This window comes from Tripterygium wilfordii, chromosome 23 (genome assembly GCF_013401445.1).
Source record: "Tripterygium wilfordii isolate XIE 37 chromosome 23, ASM1340144v1, whole genome shotgun sequence".
NCBI lineage: Eukaryota > Viridiplantae > Streptophyta > Magnoliopsida > Celastrales > Celastraceae > Tripterygium > Tripterygium wilfordii.
Window position 1 is genome coordinate 4,304,284 of NC_052254.1, and position 15,642 is coordinate 4,319,925.

Sequence of the window (15,642 nt, forward strand, 5' to 3'; positions counted from 1 at the left end):
AAAACAAAAGGCAAAAATCACCCCAAAGAAGAAAGAAAGAAAAATAGCTCTATCTCCCTTCTTCTTCTTCGTTAGCAACTAGGAAGCCTATTCCTTCAGGCTTCCTGTTCGTCCATAGGACAACCCAACGAGGAGGAGAGGTAGAATGAGATTTGTTGTTCCTTTATGAAGACAGCAACTGTATATGGAAAAGATTGTAAGTTTGATAACAAAAAAACGGAGAGGGGGGAAAGAGTGAAGGGTGGGTCGAGCAATTCGGGTTGGTTTGTTGAAGCTTTGCGGCTTCCCACCCTCCCCGGTTTACAAGTGGTTTCTGTTTTGTTGCAATGTTTCATTCTTCACTGTCTTGTTAAAATTGACAGAGTATCGTCGCAATTTCTTGGCCTCTTATAAATACAGAATGTAATATATTAATATTCTATTTTCTATATATATAAAAAAGTGTTGCATTGAAGAACTTTATAGAATGTAATATGCTTGCATTTAACATCAAACATTGGACACACATATGTCTAACCCAATCAATTATCAACCAAACCACCTCTCGTTAGAGAAAATTCATCCACCTTTTCAAGTTTACGAAGATCTTACGTTCAAATTGAATGGCACAGAAACTACATTAAAACAAGGGAGAAATATATAAATTGGAAATCAAATTCTACTTGATAAACATTTACAATGTTCGAGTTTTTGTCTCATAGTTGAAATATAAATTGATCCTGGTCATTCGCATATATCCAGATAAAATTAGAGTATATTCACAAATTTAATAATAATGAGGTTTGTTTAGAAAGACCTAAAAGTATAGGATAAAGAAACTACATCAAAGGAACTAATCAATGCGGACTCGAAGGGCTAATTGGCAAGCAAAACTCAAACAAAATGGAAATAAACATCTGCAAGTATAAAAACCTAATCACCAATGCAAACTTGATAAATGTATCTGCTCGTCATCAAAATCTTTAGTGACAAATACCAACGTCGGAAGCAAGTTCAAGGCCAAGATCACGTTTAGCATAATCCCCTATGCAACATTGTTGGATTCAATTCTCAACTACAAAAGTCAATCAGCAAGTGAACACCAACTAGCTCGAGGTGCTACCCGAACTGGTTGAAAATCACTCAAATGACTATTATCACGAAATATGAGCATGCATTGTGACTGGGAAATAAGCAACACATTAGCCAGACCATCAACCTGTGAACATACATATCAAGAATCCCTGTAACTTCCATTCTCGGCTTCTCACATTTACTCTACAAGTACGGATAACCAACTACACTCCTACAGTCCCCTACCACAACACTGCCAAATTCAAAGATAACTCTGCTCAAGTTCTGTAGAACAACTACTGCAACAGTCAATATTGGAAATTTTGCTCATCAGTAGCAACTAGCAAGAGATGAAACTGATTCTTGCAGTGCACCCCTTTCTAAATATAAATTTATAACCTGGCTCGACATTACTCCAATGAGCTTGGCCACTAACAATACAGCTTCCTTTAAACTTAATACTTACTTATTTTGATCACATCACCCCATCCCTCTATGTACATATATTAGCACCGTAGCAAGTATAACATATATTAACTACTACTCTCATAACCAAAAATAGTCAGAATATCAGCCTACCCTCTACAAGCCAACTGCCACCTGAGCAGAGAGATACCTAGTATTATCTGCTGTGCTCTCTACCTTTAAAGTATGTCCAACAAATATTTTGTTCCCAACACCTAATCAGGCATTCATCTCCTTGGCACCAAAGACTTGTCCCAGTGTCTAAACAAACATACAACAATCACATTTCCAGATGTGATAAGTTCCACCTATTGCACGTTTCTAGCAACAAAACTGATTCGAGTGTTTTTCAGAGCTCAAAAATAACTTCTAAATCATCCATAGGATGCCCATATCAAAATCAGAAAGAAACATGCAACTGAAAAGCTAGGATGCATCATCTAAGTTCACTAGGGCCGGTTGGATACACAGAATGGGGGAAGCGGGAGCGAATGAAATCAGCCAGCAAGTCGGTCTAACCCGTAACAGTAGAGATTGTTAACATGAAGAAATCAAACAGCAACCAGCGAAAAAACAACACGAAACATAAATAAAGCATAAAATACTTTAACATGAAAGTAAAATCAAATTAAGCTAAGACAAGTCGAAGCCATTTGTTGAACAAAAAGATGCCCTTCCAAATAAATTCCTCTGGAGCTCCCAAAAATTCAAATGAACATCTCAATTCTTGCATAACAAACTAAAATTAGAATTCAAATGGGCTCATCTCCACCTCAGAACCCTAGCTTGGTGCGGCGCCAGTGCCTGCGCTTGGCATTGTACCTGCATATATAATACAAAAAAAAAAAAAAAAAAACAATATCAGCATAAGAGTCACTAAACTATCATATACTGAACAGAAACTTAAACGTTACGCGATTGACGTACCTGATGGTGTTGTCAGTCCTCATTCGGATCCAGTGAGGGATGGGCCTGTTCTGCCTCATCTTCTTCGCGAGCTTCTTCTTGATCCTGAAGGTCTTGTGCGACGGCTATAGATCAAGTAAATCGCAATCAGAACCGTGCAAACACACAATCAAAAAACAAACGCGCAAACACACAGAGTAAGAGAGATGAGAGCGGAGAAGTGGAAGTTCACCATTTTCGCTGTTTGAGGCTCCGAGGAGGCGAGACTGCAGCTGCCGACGTGAGACCCGAACAATGGCAACCCTAAATAGCGAGGATTGGGTCTTATATTTTTGTTGACAGCGTCAATGCATCGACTCCGGCCCAGCCCAAGTTTGAATTATCATTTTGGGCTTCATTATAGGGGGCCCATAGAACAAGACAAGCTAGTTTGGGCCAGGACCCAATATTTCGAATTTTTAATTTGATTAAATCCGATCTTCTAGTATACAAGAAGAAAGGCCTGCCCGTCACTCCCTTGAAGTTGTCAAGCGCGCGCATTTGCTGAAAGAGACAAAACACAACCGAAAACGCACAAGGAACGAATTCTCCAACTCCGTTATAAGGCATTGCAAAGCCTGAAAGCCTCCCTCTCTCTTGGGTGGTAAAACTCTATCTGGTTTGATGATCGAATTTATTTAACTTGGATTCAATCAAGTTTGTACATCAATTATATGTTCGAATTCGAGTTCAAATACAAAATCTTCTTCAATTTAAACCCAAACCCTATTTCAGATATATAACTAATGTATCTGCTCATTATTCAAATCATATAAAGATTGATTGATAGGATATTGTGATTATACAGGACAAACTCGCATGGAACTTGGGATTATTTGATGTTACTGACTTATTTTCATTTTTTATTTTCTTCTCAACATGAATGTTGTGTCTTTATTAATATGTTCTCTGTTTGGAATTATATGACCATTTGCTTTGTATTCCACTTTATTTTAGGTTCTACGGATTGTTTGAATTAATCAGACTTCCATCCAACATGGCTCGATTATCCTGAAGGACCTGAACGATGCCAAAGAAGCTGCCTCAAAAAGACCACTATAGTCCAAAGAATCGCCCGACAATAAGCCACCTACTGACCTACAAACAACCTTTCTTTGTTGAGAAGGGCATATAAGATAGTATGTATATATACGCTTAGCTAAAACGAAGAGACAAATCAAGCTCCAGAAAACCAATGGCAATCATATTACTCTCAAAGATACTTACCAAGACGGACGTTGAGGAGAGGCTGTGTTTTCCTACCAAGAGTCTTAAATCTTTGCCATCTTTTGAAGTAGGTCGACGCTGTGTGGAGTTCCAAGCCATGGATGGAAATGGCCGTCTATGGAGGTTTGGTTGCTCCATTCGCGAGAAAGGGCACCCAAAACCGGTTCTTTCAAAGGGTTGGATGTCCTTTGTTGCACACAATAAACTTCAAATTGGTGACAAACTCAAGTTTTATCAGGAAATCTCAAACCCTGCAGGAGTATCACAATACAAAATTGAAGTGAAGAAAGCAATGAAGCTTTTTGGTGTTGTCGTCGGCTATGGTCCCAATGTAAGCTAAGTGGCCTCAAGGGATTCCCCAACTTTTACAAATTCATCTGACTTCTTGTCTTCTACATCGAGGAGTGACATATATAGTTGCTCCCTTTGTGCATTTTTATATATCTATTTCTACTACTGTACGTGTATGGGGGGTTCATGACTTCAAGCAATATAATTAAGTGAATTATTATTAAGTTTGAGTGTTCTATGCCTTGATTGTGTATTTGTGTTATCAATTATACCAAGAAACTATGATTTGTAAAATACGGAGTGAGGTAAAAGGCCATGGGGGAAATGGCCGGGCAGCGCAAGCGCTGCAAGCCTAGCTCAGCTCATGAATCATGATTCATGAACTTCTCTGGCGGAGTTTATCATGGAAAAGTATCTATATTATCAAAACTATAAATTTGGCTTTAGCCTACCTATATTATCATGTCGGTGTAGCTTAGGGCAAATCTTAATGTCGACACTTGGCAAAGAACGTTCTTTTAACACCCAACTCGAGTGGACGGGGCTACAAGCCTCTACACTATTGCAAGTTTAATGGTGCTTGGCGAGCTGTCGAGTGTCGAAAGAGTTAAGTCTCTTATCCCACATTACCCATGAAAAGATAGGATGTACATGAAGTAGATAATATATCACATTGTTCAGGGAAAGATGTGAAGTACAATGTATAACAGGTCAAACTTCTTAACCAATAAAAAACGTTTTTCCTAGGCCAAAACTAATATGAGTTGGCGTTGGGCCTGGGAAGACAAAGCCGTATACCCAGTGCAAAGGGCCAAGTTGTTACAGTTCTATCTTGTCATCACCTAGATAATAAACCTCATATTCACGAGACTGCATTATTAGAATGCATTCTTCAAGACCAATAGCTTCAATATTCTTCAACTAAGTAAACGCAATTTTCTGGAAAACCCACACAATCTCTAGCAGAACGTCATTGGCAACCATAAAAACAAGAAAATATGATTTCATCTCCCATATCATATACTCTCATAAAAGCATAATTGGTAATTGGATCCATCTTGAGAAGCACTGGCTTTAAATACTCGAAGATAAATTGTGCTTCAATAATTTCTTATAACCACGAAACAAAATTTGTATCAGCCATACCTATTTTTTTTGCCTTAAGAAATCACAACTTCAGCTTCGCGTTATTTACCAAGCAAAGTCACCTTACAATCCGTCCAAATATCCATAAAAAAATAACAAGAAATGAAATATTGATTTTATCATCAAAGTCTTCTCCACCTTTATCCATCCGGACCAACTCAACAACAACGAGTAGGGGCAGAGCTAGGATTTTAGGCTATTTATTGTCATTTGTTAAAATTTAGTACATTAAATATAACTTGATGTATAAAGCTATAGTCATTTTAATTGAATTATTATATTAGTTTATATTATTAAGAAATGACATATAACAAATAAAATCATTATTAATTTTAGTGATTAATGTTTAATGCTTCTTATGAATAAACTTATTTTATTAATTATTTTTTCACCCTTAAAACTAAAAGAAAGACAAAAAAAAATGATAAAGTTGAACTAGAAAGAACATAAAAATGATAAAGAAAAAGAGAAAAATAAAAAAGAACATAAAAATGATAGAAGTAGAACTAAAAAGAACATAAAAATGATATAAACGAGAAAAAAAGACAGATAAAAAAGAACAAAAAAATGATAGAAGTAGAACTAAAAAGAACATAAAAATGATATAAACGTAGCTGGTTAGAGACGAACTTGAGATGGTGAAATAGACTCGAAAGCAACTTACCATCAAACCAACATACCTTTTATTAGATAAATATATTTTCAAAATTCAAGGGTCCGCCCCTGACAACGACCACCACCGCCACAAGCTTTGAGAGATTTCCAGCGTACCATGCATGTTAATATGCTAGAGGAGAGAGAGGACAAACTTTTGAACTTCGACTATGATAGAACCTTTCGTTTATGGGAAAAAAACGGAAGGATAGTTAGATGACCGTACGCTCTCAAATGAAAAAATAAAAAGATCCCAGTAATAATAAATGAGTACCACATACTGTTGACTTTAACCTAGCTAGCTATATTATCATGTTGGTGTAGCTTAGGGTGAATCTTATTTTCGATGATTAGAACCCGACTCGAATGGGCTGGGTCACAAGTCTCTGTAGTGCAAATTTAGTGGTGCTCGGCGAGCTACCGAGTGACAAAGGACTTAAGTCTCTTGTCCCACAAAGATGTGAAATACATTATATAATAAGTCAAACTTCCTAATTAGTAACAAACGTTTTTCCTGTGCTGAAACTAGTACAGGATGGTGCTGACCCTAAGAAGACAAAGTCGTGTGAAACATAATGAATTGGCCCAAAGCGAACAAAGTGCTACTAGTACGGAGAGGTGAACATTATCAGAGCTTCAATATTCTTCAACTAAATAAACGCAATTTCCGGGAAAACCCTCAAAATCTCTAGCAAAATGCGATTGCCAACCAAAAAAAAACTAAAAAATATGACTTCATCAGTTCATCTCCTATATCATATACTCTCCTAAAGCATTTGATAATTTGGTCTATCTTGAAAAGGAGTGCCTTTAAATACTCGAAGATAATCCGTTTGGTAGAGGTTTTTTAGTAGCATTTATATTACTTTGTAGCATAAATGCTACTTCCAACCAAACAAGCTTTTCTCGGCACATAATCCGAGACCATTTTATGCAACATTTTTTACTAGTTTTGACATGCTACTTTTTGGAACAATTTCACTAGCATTTCAGTAACAAAAGTGATGGATCGAACTTAACACAAGAGGGGGGTGAATTGTGTCCCCAAATTCCGATAGGAATCTCTTTTTATAATTTAAAAGGAAATCAATGTCAATTAACAATTAGCACACAAATTTGAACTCTAATGATTATCCTAATCAATATTCATTTCAATGCAAGATGTGATACAATATGATGAATGATCAATTATCAAATAATCAAGGAATTGCAAAAACAGATTTTTTCAAACAACACACTGCGCACAGATTTTACAACTCAAATTTCATCTCGCAAATCAAGTCAGAATTCAATGAAATTTGGTATGTAGTATCACAACACCCTAATGAATACTATATCAAAACTTCAGATTAAAATTCAAAGTTTAGCTATGTGAACAGTGCATGGACAGACTAGTGGTTCAGAAAATTCTGCAATCAAAACACTTAATCAATCAACAAGCAAGCAATGCAATCAAGAAAGTCCACACAGCAATTTATAGTAGTTCGGAGACTCTTCTCCTACATCTACTACCTAGGTTCACCAACCTAGGATTTTCCAACCTCCACTAAGGATGTGGTTTTCTCAAGAGCTCCACAAAACTCACAAGGGTTTTTAGGTCACCCTTAAAACTGAAGATTTCAAGACAATCTTCAAACTTTACAACCAAGGGTTTCAAGAATATGGTCTTATGCACAACCATTGGATTCACCTTTTAAATGGTCATCTTAACCCTTCAAGTCTTGTTGTAATCTGATCCATTCATAATTCAAAATAATTCAATCTCGGCCATAGATTAGTGTACCGTTGGAGCTTGTAGTCTTCAAGAATATCTTCATAATCTAAGTCTTGTCTACTTGCAAAATATACTTTCTCATCTCTTACAAATTTCAACCATTGCATTTGTCCTTTAGCTTCATCAATTTTCTTCTCACAAAAATCTGATCATTGACCTCAATAAAGGAAGCATGTGCAAGATCTTGTTTGATGAAGATAAGAGATCCTTCACGTGACCAAACATGTCCCAATAGCAAGGCTGACCCTTCACACGTGCTTGCAATAACATTCTTGAAAAGTCTTTGTTGGCAACTTCATAGCCAAGCAAATTTAAACATGTATCTCTCTTGAATTCAAATGAGCTCTTTAACATTTCCTGCAATCTTTAAGCAAGCTTGGTCTCTTGATTTCAAATGTGTAGAGACATTTTCCAAAGCTTGAGACATCTTCTAGAACATTAAATCAATTAATTTCAACTGCTCTAGACTTCATATACTTGGTCCGTATAGCCTTCATGCACAATGTCTTCATATGGCATATATTGCTTAAATCGGACACCTTGTGTAACATTTAATGTCCATGTCTGAATCTTGACTTCAAACTCTGAATTTGACAGCACCAATATATCTATATTATACAGCTCCAAGGCTAATTCCAAACATCAATCAAAATGCCTTAGTGGAAGGTTGATGAACATAGGTTTTTCTTGGTTTTCTAGAGATCCAAGCTCATACTTGAAAACTGGACTTCAATTCACTTGAGCAAACTGAATTCTGAGTGATATAACATCCTCATGATGATTAACCTACAAAGAAATAGGAGGTAGAACTCCCCAATTGCATGTAAGCTCAAAGAGCTTCATATAGAGCGCATAGGTTAATTACATTAGAAAAACAACCCAGAAAATTCATATTACTGCATGATAAATCATTTTATATATATTAGAATGTCCATATAAAATTTCATAACAATCGGAAATCGTTTGGTCACTCAACCAAGCAAATAAGTCACTAATAGTGAAACCGATAAATTCTAAGTGTAAATTCAATGTTATTTTGCAAACTCAGTGTAAATGACCTTTTCTCTTGAACTTTACTAAGTCAAATATGTTCATAGTGATGAAACTAAGATGCACACGAAATTTCATTTAAATCGGAGTTCATTTGGTTCACCACGTTCACAAAGAACACATATGCACAAAATTAGGTAAAACCTAGTTTTGGCGGAATTTAAGCATATGACCAAATATATATGTGATGCACTTAATTTATCATGATTATAGTCCTAGAACATATATTAGACCTTTATGTGCATGTGGTTCAAGTTTCAAGTCATTTGGACCTAAGTTGGTTAAGATAAATTATGATTATTAGAAGATTAATGCCCTAACTTAGTCCATGTATGTTTGTTTTCAAAACTGAATTTCCAGCACTATCTCAAAAATATATAGATATCAAATTCACATAGAGATATGCATAAGCCTTCATTTAAGTGTATATGCACAATTAAGATATTAAACAATTAACCAAATAACCATTTAAGCATGTTTTCTAGCATTTTAGGATATGTTCAAGTCAAACATGCTCACACACATTTTAGTATACAATCATACACAATCATCAAAAACACAATGTTGACTAGACACTAAGTCTTGGTCCAACAAAAAGTTGATATTGTCCCCTTGCCTTTACTTTATTCGGATTATACCTCATTACTCTACACTGTTATGTCACTGAAAAATCAATTAATAAATTAATTAATTGTTATTAAATAAATTGATAAATAAATTAACTGTTATTAAAACTTTAACTAATTAATTAATTTATAATTTATTATTATCTTTAATTAATATAGATTCATTATATTAATTTTATGAATTAATTTGTATGTTTGGATACAGGGTATACAACTAAAATGTATGCTACCCCTGCATGTAATTTATCCAATATGCTACACAGTACAAACGTTAACAGTAAAAATTCAACCAAACACCTAACCAGCATTCAAACAGCATATCTGCTACTAAAATTGTCCAGTATTTCTGCTACCACCATTTCTGCTGGCATATCTGCTACTTTATAAATGCTCTACCAAACTAGCCCAATGTTATAATTTGAAGAATGAGTAGAAGAGAAATGTTTGACCCAATCAACACTTGAGATATTGTTTCACATTGGACCAAAGGCTCATGTGGGTTTTGTCCTAAAAGGGCCCTTAAGTGTTTGAGGGTTAGACATCACTTATACGTTGAATGTAACTTTCACATTTTTTCAATATGAGGTTCCTAACAGATAAATTTTGCTTCAATAATTTCTTGTAAGCACGAAACAATCCGTCCAAATATCCATCAAAAACATCAAGAAGTATGGATTTTATCAGCCAAGTCGTCTCCACCTACCTCCCACAAACTCCTTAAATTTGTGTCGCATCTCTTGAACTCCAAATACAAAACAAAACACCAAAAGACGCTTGATTGCTTGGAAACCGAAAGGAACAAAAGAAAGGAAAATGTGAAATCATAGTCAGCCATATGTGCAGATTTGCATAATGGTTACCGCACAATTCGCAACAGTCGTCTCCATTTGTTGCTTTAAATGCTAATTTGGCTTTTCAAATCCCGTCTCTTCAATATTTTCTATACGATTTTTTGTAGTTTTTTTTTCCAGAATGTTCTCCATGTTTTCCTCCTTCTTCAATAGAACTCGATGAAATCATTCATCTCCGTGTCTTAATCTTACTCTTGTCATCCATGATATTGAAGTTGGGAGACTAAGAAGATGGGGGACTAAGCAGATGGGGCACATCGAGTAGATAATGATTATATTAGGGTTACAAAGTTCAATTTAATGTAATTGTATTGAGAAAAAAAATTATGGGTGCAAAGAGTAAACATGTTTTCAGATAATTTCACATAAGGATAAATTAGTAAACTTAAATATTTTGAAATAATGGCTTTTTATACATATAGAAGTGATAGGGATTCCAGTAAAAAGCATCACAGTCATCTCAATAGTGGATGTGTCATTCTCTGGTTCAGTCACCAGGTTTTGAGAGCCCCTACACTTACATCAATCAAGAGACAAGATCCACTATTGGGATGACTAAGATGTTTTTTACTTGGATCCCTAACATTTTTGTTATACATAAGGACAAAATGTGTAAGTTGTATTCCAATAAGGACAAGTCAAAAAGAAGTTTAGAAATAAGGACAAATGTTATAAATTTACAAAAATACCATTGTATTATAAAATAACACGTGTTAATGTCTTCTTCTTTCTACTTCTTCCTCATATTTCTCTCTCTTCTCTCTTCTTCTTCCTTCACGCCGACCACAGGAAGTTGACCGTCCGACCATCATTTTCGATGAACAAACTATTAAAATGAAGCTCTAGGTCAGCTCGATCAAAACCTAATCATCACCAACCATCGATTATCACTTTTGTCGTCAGAAAGTTTAGTGAAATCATGGCCACCGTTTGAAAAAGAGTTAGGTCCGGCCAACACCGACAACCATCAACACCCCCAATCAACTCTACGGACCAAGGCGCATAACTTTTGAGGTTTTATTGCTTTTTCAAACTCCTTTTTTTTTCTTCTGAAATCATATATGAATCTGTAGATATTATATCTGTTTCGGATCTATTATGAAATGTTATCTATTTCAAAACTTCAAACATATAACATTTGATTAAAGACGAATAACATTTTAACAAGACATATAATATTTAGTAAGATAGATAACATTATGACAGATATCAAACTAATCGAAACAGATAACAAATCACCTGCAGTTTACAAATACCAGATCATAACCAAAAAAATCACGTAAATCACCACAAAAATTGTCGAAAATAATGATGTGATGACAGATAGAAGGAAAACAACAAGATTTACAATCCCCGTGGTGAGTATGAATAGATCTAGTTCGAATACAACAAAAATCGGGATGAAGCCAAAGAAGCTGCCGCGAAAGAACCACTTTAGTCCAAAATATATGAGTTCCACCCTGGCTTTTATCTCCAGTAGTTGCAAAGACCTGCTGATACAGAGTAACAGAGACATGTAAGGTGCAAAAATATTTTACGATGCTTAATAATGCATCTTCTGTCCACTTTAATGATTTAGTACTAAGACCAGAAAAGCAAATATCAATGTCATCTGAAAGATTGATCAGGAAAATTCATGCATGGCTTATTTTGGTGGTGTAGTTGTATTTAACAAAAATGATGTATGTGTGTTTTAATCAAAATACATTAAGGGTATGATAATAAATTTGAGGAGTGTATTTTTAAAAACACATGCATTTTAAATTGATGAAGTGGTGTATTTAACACATGGTGTTGTATTTAACAAAAAATAACGGTGTATTTAACCGCCATCATCTAACTTGTACTTTTTTCAACATAGAGGAGTGACATATATAGTTGCTCCTTTTGTGCATGTTTATATATATATATATATTTCTATTTCTACTATGTACGTGTGGGGGTTCTTGACTTCATGCAATTGCATGTAAGGGAAAGAAAATTATTAGCAAGGTTTGTGCATTTTTGCTGTTTTGTACATATGTAATTAAGCTTGAGTGTTTTTATGGCTTGATTTTGTTATCAATTATCAATCCGCAGCTCTTGCGCAGCTCCACGCTTTGGAAGCAAGCAAAACGCTAAGCTCATGATTCATGAACTTGTCTGGCATAGTTTAAGCTAGGTCTCACTGAATCAATGTCACCTTACAATCCGTCAAAATAACAAGAAATATGGATTTCATCATCAAAAGTCTTCTCATTCTTGTTCAAACGAAATCCTTGCATAACAAGCTAATTGGAATTCAAAATTGGCTCATCTCCACCTCAGAACCCTAGCTTGGTGCTGCGCCAGTGCCTGCGCTTGGCATTGTACCTGCATATATAATACAAAAAAATTCCAGTATCAGCATAGGAGTCACTAACTATCATTCACTGAACAGAAACTTAAACGTTACGCGATTGAAGTACCTGATGGTGTTGTCAGTTCTCATACGGATCCAGTGAGGGATGGGCCTGTTCTGCCTCATCTTCTTCGCGAGCTTCTTCTTGATCCTGAAGGTCTTGTGCGACGTACGGCTACAAATCAAGTAAATCATTGTCAGAACTGTACAACACACATCCAAGAAAAACAAACCTGCACACACGGAAAGTATGAGAGATGAGAGAGCGAAGAAGTGGAAGTTCACCATTTTCGCTGTTTGAGGCTCCGAGGAGGTGAGGCTGCAGCGGCCCTGAGCAATGGAAACCCTAAATAGCGAAGATTGGGTCTTATATTTTTGTTGACAGCGTCGATGCATTGACTCCGGCCGAGCCCACGTATGAATTATCAATTTGCGCTGTATTATAGAAGGCCCATAAACAAGACAGGCATGTCCCGTGAAGTTGTCAAACGCATCACTTGCTGAAAGAGACAAAAACACAATTGAAAACGCACCGTTAAGGAACGAACCTTCTCTAACTTCGTTATAAGGCAATGCAAAGCCTCCCTCTCTCCCGGGGTTGGCAAAATTATGTCTGGTTTGGATAAAACTAAATTTATTCGACTCTGATTAAATTAAGTTTAGACATCAATTATGTATTTGAAATTCGGGTTCAAATATAAAAATCTTATTCAATTTAAACCCGGACCCAAATTTTATACGCATAACTAATATATCTTCTCATGATTCAAACCATATAGAGATTGATTGATAGGATATGATGAAGCCAAAGAGGCTGCCGCGAAAGAACCACTTTAGTCCAAAATAAACGCCCAAGTTTTTTAATTCAGCTGGTGATTCCAAGTTTCCAACCAAATAAATTCCAAACATAAACATCACCACTATTGTTTGTCAAAGAAAGAAAAAAAAAATCAACACCACCACCACTATTGTGTTGTTGACCGGGGTGTATAAGATAGTATGTATATATAGTATATGCTATGAGCAAGTGTTGCTCACTTAGCTAAAACGCAAAGGCTAATTAAACCCAAGAAAATCAATATATATGGCAATTATATTCTCAAAGATACTTACCAAGACTGACGTTGAGAAAAGGCTGTCTCTTCCGACGAAGAGTCTTAAATCTTTGCCATCTTTTGAAGTAGGTCGACGTTGCAATGTGGAGTTCCAAGCAATGGATGGAAATGGTCGTCTATGGAGGTTTGGTTGCATCATTCGCAAAAAAGGGCACCCGAAACCGGTTCTTTCGAAGGGTTGGATTGCCTTTGTTGCACACAATAAGCTTCAAATTGGTGACCAAGTCAAGTTTTATCAGGAAATAGCAAACCCTGGAGCATCACAATACAAAGTTGAAGTGAAGAAAGCAGTGAAGCTTTTTGGTGTTGTCGTCTGCTATGGTCCCAATGTAAGTGGCCTCAAGGGATTCCCCAAGTTTTACAAATTCATGTAACTTGTTCTGTTTTCTACATAGAGGAGGGACATAGACTCGTAGTTGCTCCTTTTTGTGCATGTTTATATTTCTGTTTCTACTACTGTACGTGTGTCGTGTGTGGGGGGTTCATGATGACTTCAAGCAATTAAGTGAATTATTATTAAGGTTTGTGCGTCTTTGCTGTTTTGTACATATGTAATTAAGTTTGAGTGCTTTATGGCTTGATTTTGTTATCAACTACACCAAGAAACTATGATTTATAAAACATAGAGGAGTGAGGCAAAGGCCATGGGGAAAGTGGGCAGCGCACAAGTGCTGCAAGCTAATTAAGCTCCTGATTCATGAACTTCTCTGCCAGAATTTATCATGGAAAAGTACATATATTATCAAAACTATAAGTTTGGCTTGAATCTAGCTAGCTATATTATCATGTTGGTGTAGCTTAGGGTGAATCTTAGAGTTGGTTTGGTTTGTTTGTTTTCTATTTTTTATTTTCATTTTATGTTTTTCATTTTCTATTTTCTACGAAATAGAAAACATGCTTGGTTTGTAGTACCTAAAATTATTTTTTATTTTTTGTTTTCTATGTGACATATGAGATAAATGTTGATTATAAATATATATCTACAGCCCGCTTAATATCTAACATAATTTTTTGACATGAGATAATTGGGGATCTTTAGGGGGTCACAAAATAGGGGATGTCGACTTATATATAGTTAAAGTAGTCTGGTGTAAGGGGCCCGCCACACCACTCCCCCTTCCCCTTATCACGGAAAAGCAATCAAAAAAGCTCAATGTGCATGGACCAGGGCTCTGTTTGGCACAGCGGAAAAATTGATTTTCAATGCTAGCGGAAATGCAGTGAAAAATATGTTGAACTTAAAGCTGTGAAATATGCTGTGAGGTGTTTGGTGAAATAAAAACTGACGCTAGCGGAAAAACTGTTGAAATAAAGTATTATAATATTAGTTTTTTATATTTATATTAAAAGTAATCTAATAAATATAATTCTTATTAAAATTAATTTTAAGTATTAATTTAATTAATCAAATATAATTTATATTCAAAATTAATTTGAAGTAATTTTTAATTAATCAACTTAATTTTCTTACATTTATTGTATTTTTTAATTTATGTTTAAGTAATCAATTAATTTTCTTACATTTATTGTATTTTTTAATTTATCATTATGTATTAAAATTAAACACCTATAAAATTAAAAGTCTTAAATATAAATATTTTATTTGTATTTTTTAAATTAAATTAATTCTATTTTAATATTAAATTTATTGTTATAATAATTATAAATGCATAGATATAATTAATTTATTAAAAATAGTTATATTTAAACCTTTAAACACAATTAAGTGGGTCCCATTAATAAAATAGTAATACTTTTATCTAAAAAGTGTGGGACCCACACATTAAAAATTTTTTAAAAAAAGGCTGCAGCTTTTTGGCGTGGGCGGCTGTGCAAAAGAAGCTCCCATTTGTACAATTAAGTGGGAGCTTCTTTTGCGCCAGCGGATCCGCTGGCGCTTTTCGCCCGTTTGGAATGGCGGAGCCGCCCTGCCAAACGGGCAGCAGGTGAGTAGGGATGCAGTTCCGTTTTCGCCCTGCCCTTGAACGATAGAATAACTACTTACCAAAAACAAAATTAAGCTTATGATTCATGAACTTCTCTATCAGAATTTATCATGGAAAAG

General features: G+C 35.3%; 2 protein-coding genes across 2 annotated transcripts; both read right to left on the minus strand.

Moving 5' to 3' along the window:
• Positions 1 to 2,085: 2,085 nt before the first annotated feature.
• LOC119992444 (60S ribosomal protein L39) lies at positions 2,086 to 2,762 on the minus strand. Its single transcript, XM_038839127.1, has 3 exons — positions 2,657 to 2,762; positions 2,446 to 2,549; positions 2,086 to 2,340 (listed from the first exon to the last, which is right to left on the minus strand). The coding sequence occupies exons 1-3, from the start codon at positions 2,657 to 2,659 to the stop codon at positions 2,292 to 2,294; spliced, it is 156 nt and encodes a 51-aa protein (XP_038695055.1). The 5' UTR covers positions 2,660 to 2,762; the 3' UTR covers positions 2,086 to 2,291.
• A 9,623-nt stretch (positions 2,763 to 12,385) lies between these two features.
• Positions 12,386 to 12,750, minus strand: LOC119992691 (60S ribosomal protein L39-like). Its single transcript, XM_038839484.1, has 2 exons — positions 12,530 to 12,750; positions 12,386 to 12,434 (listed from the first exon to the last, which is right to left on the minus strand). Exons 1-2 carry the CDS (start codon positions 12,748 to 12,750, stop codon positions 12,386 to 12,388), a joined length of 270 nt encoding a protein of 89 aa, XP_038695412.1.
• Positions 12,751 to 15,642: the final 2,892 nt, after the last annotated feature.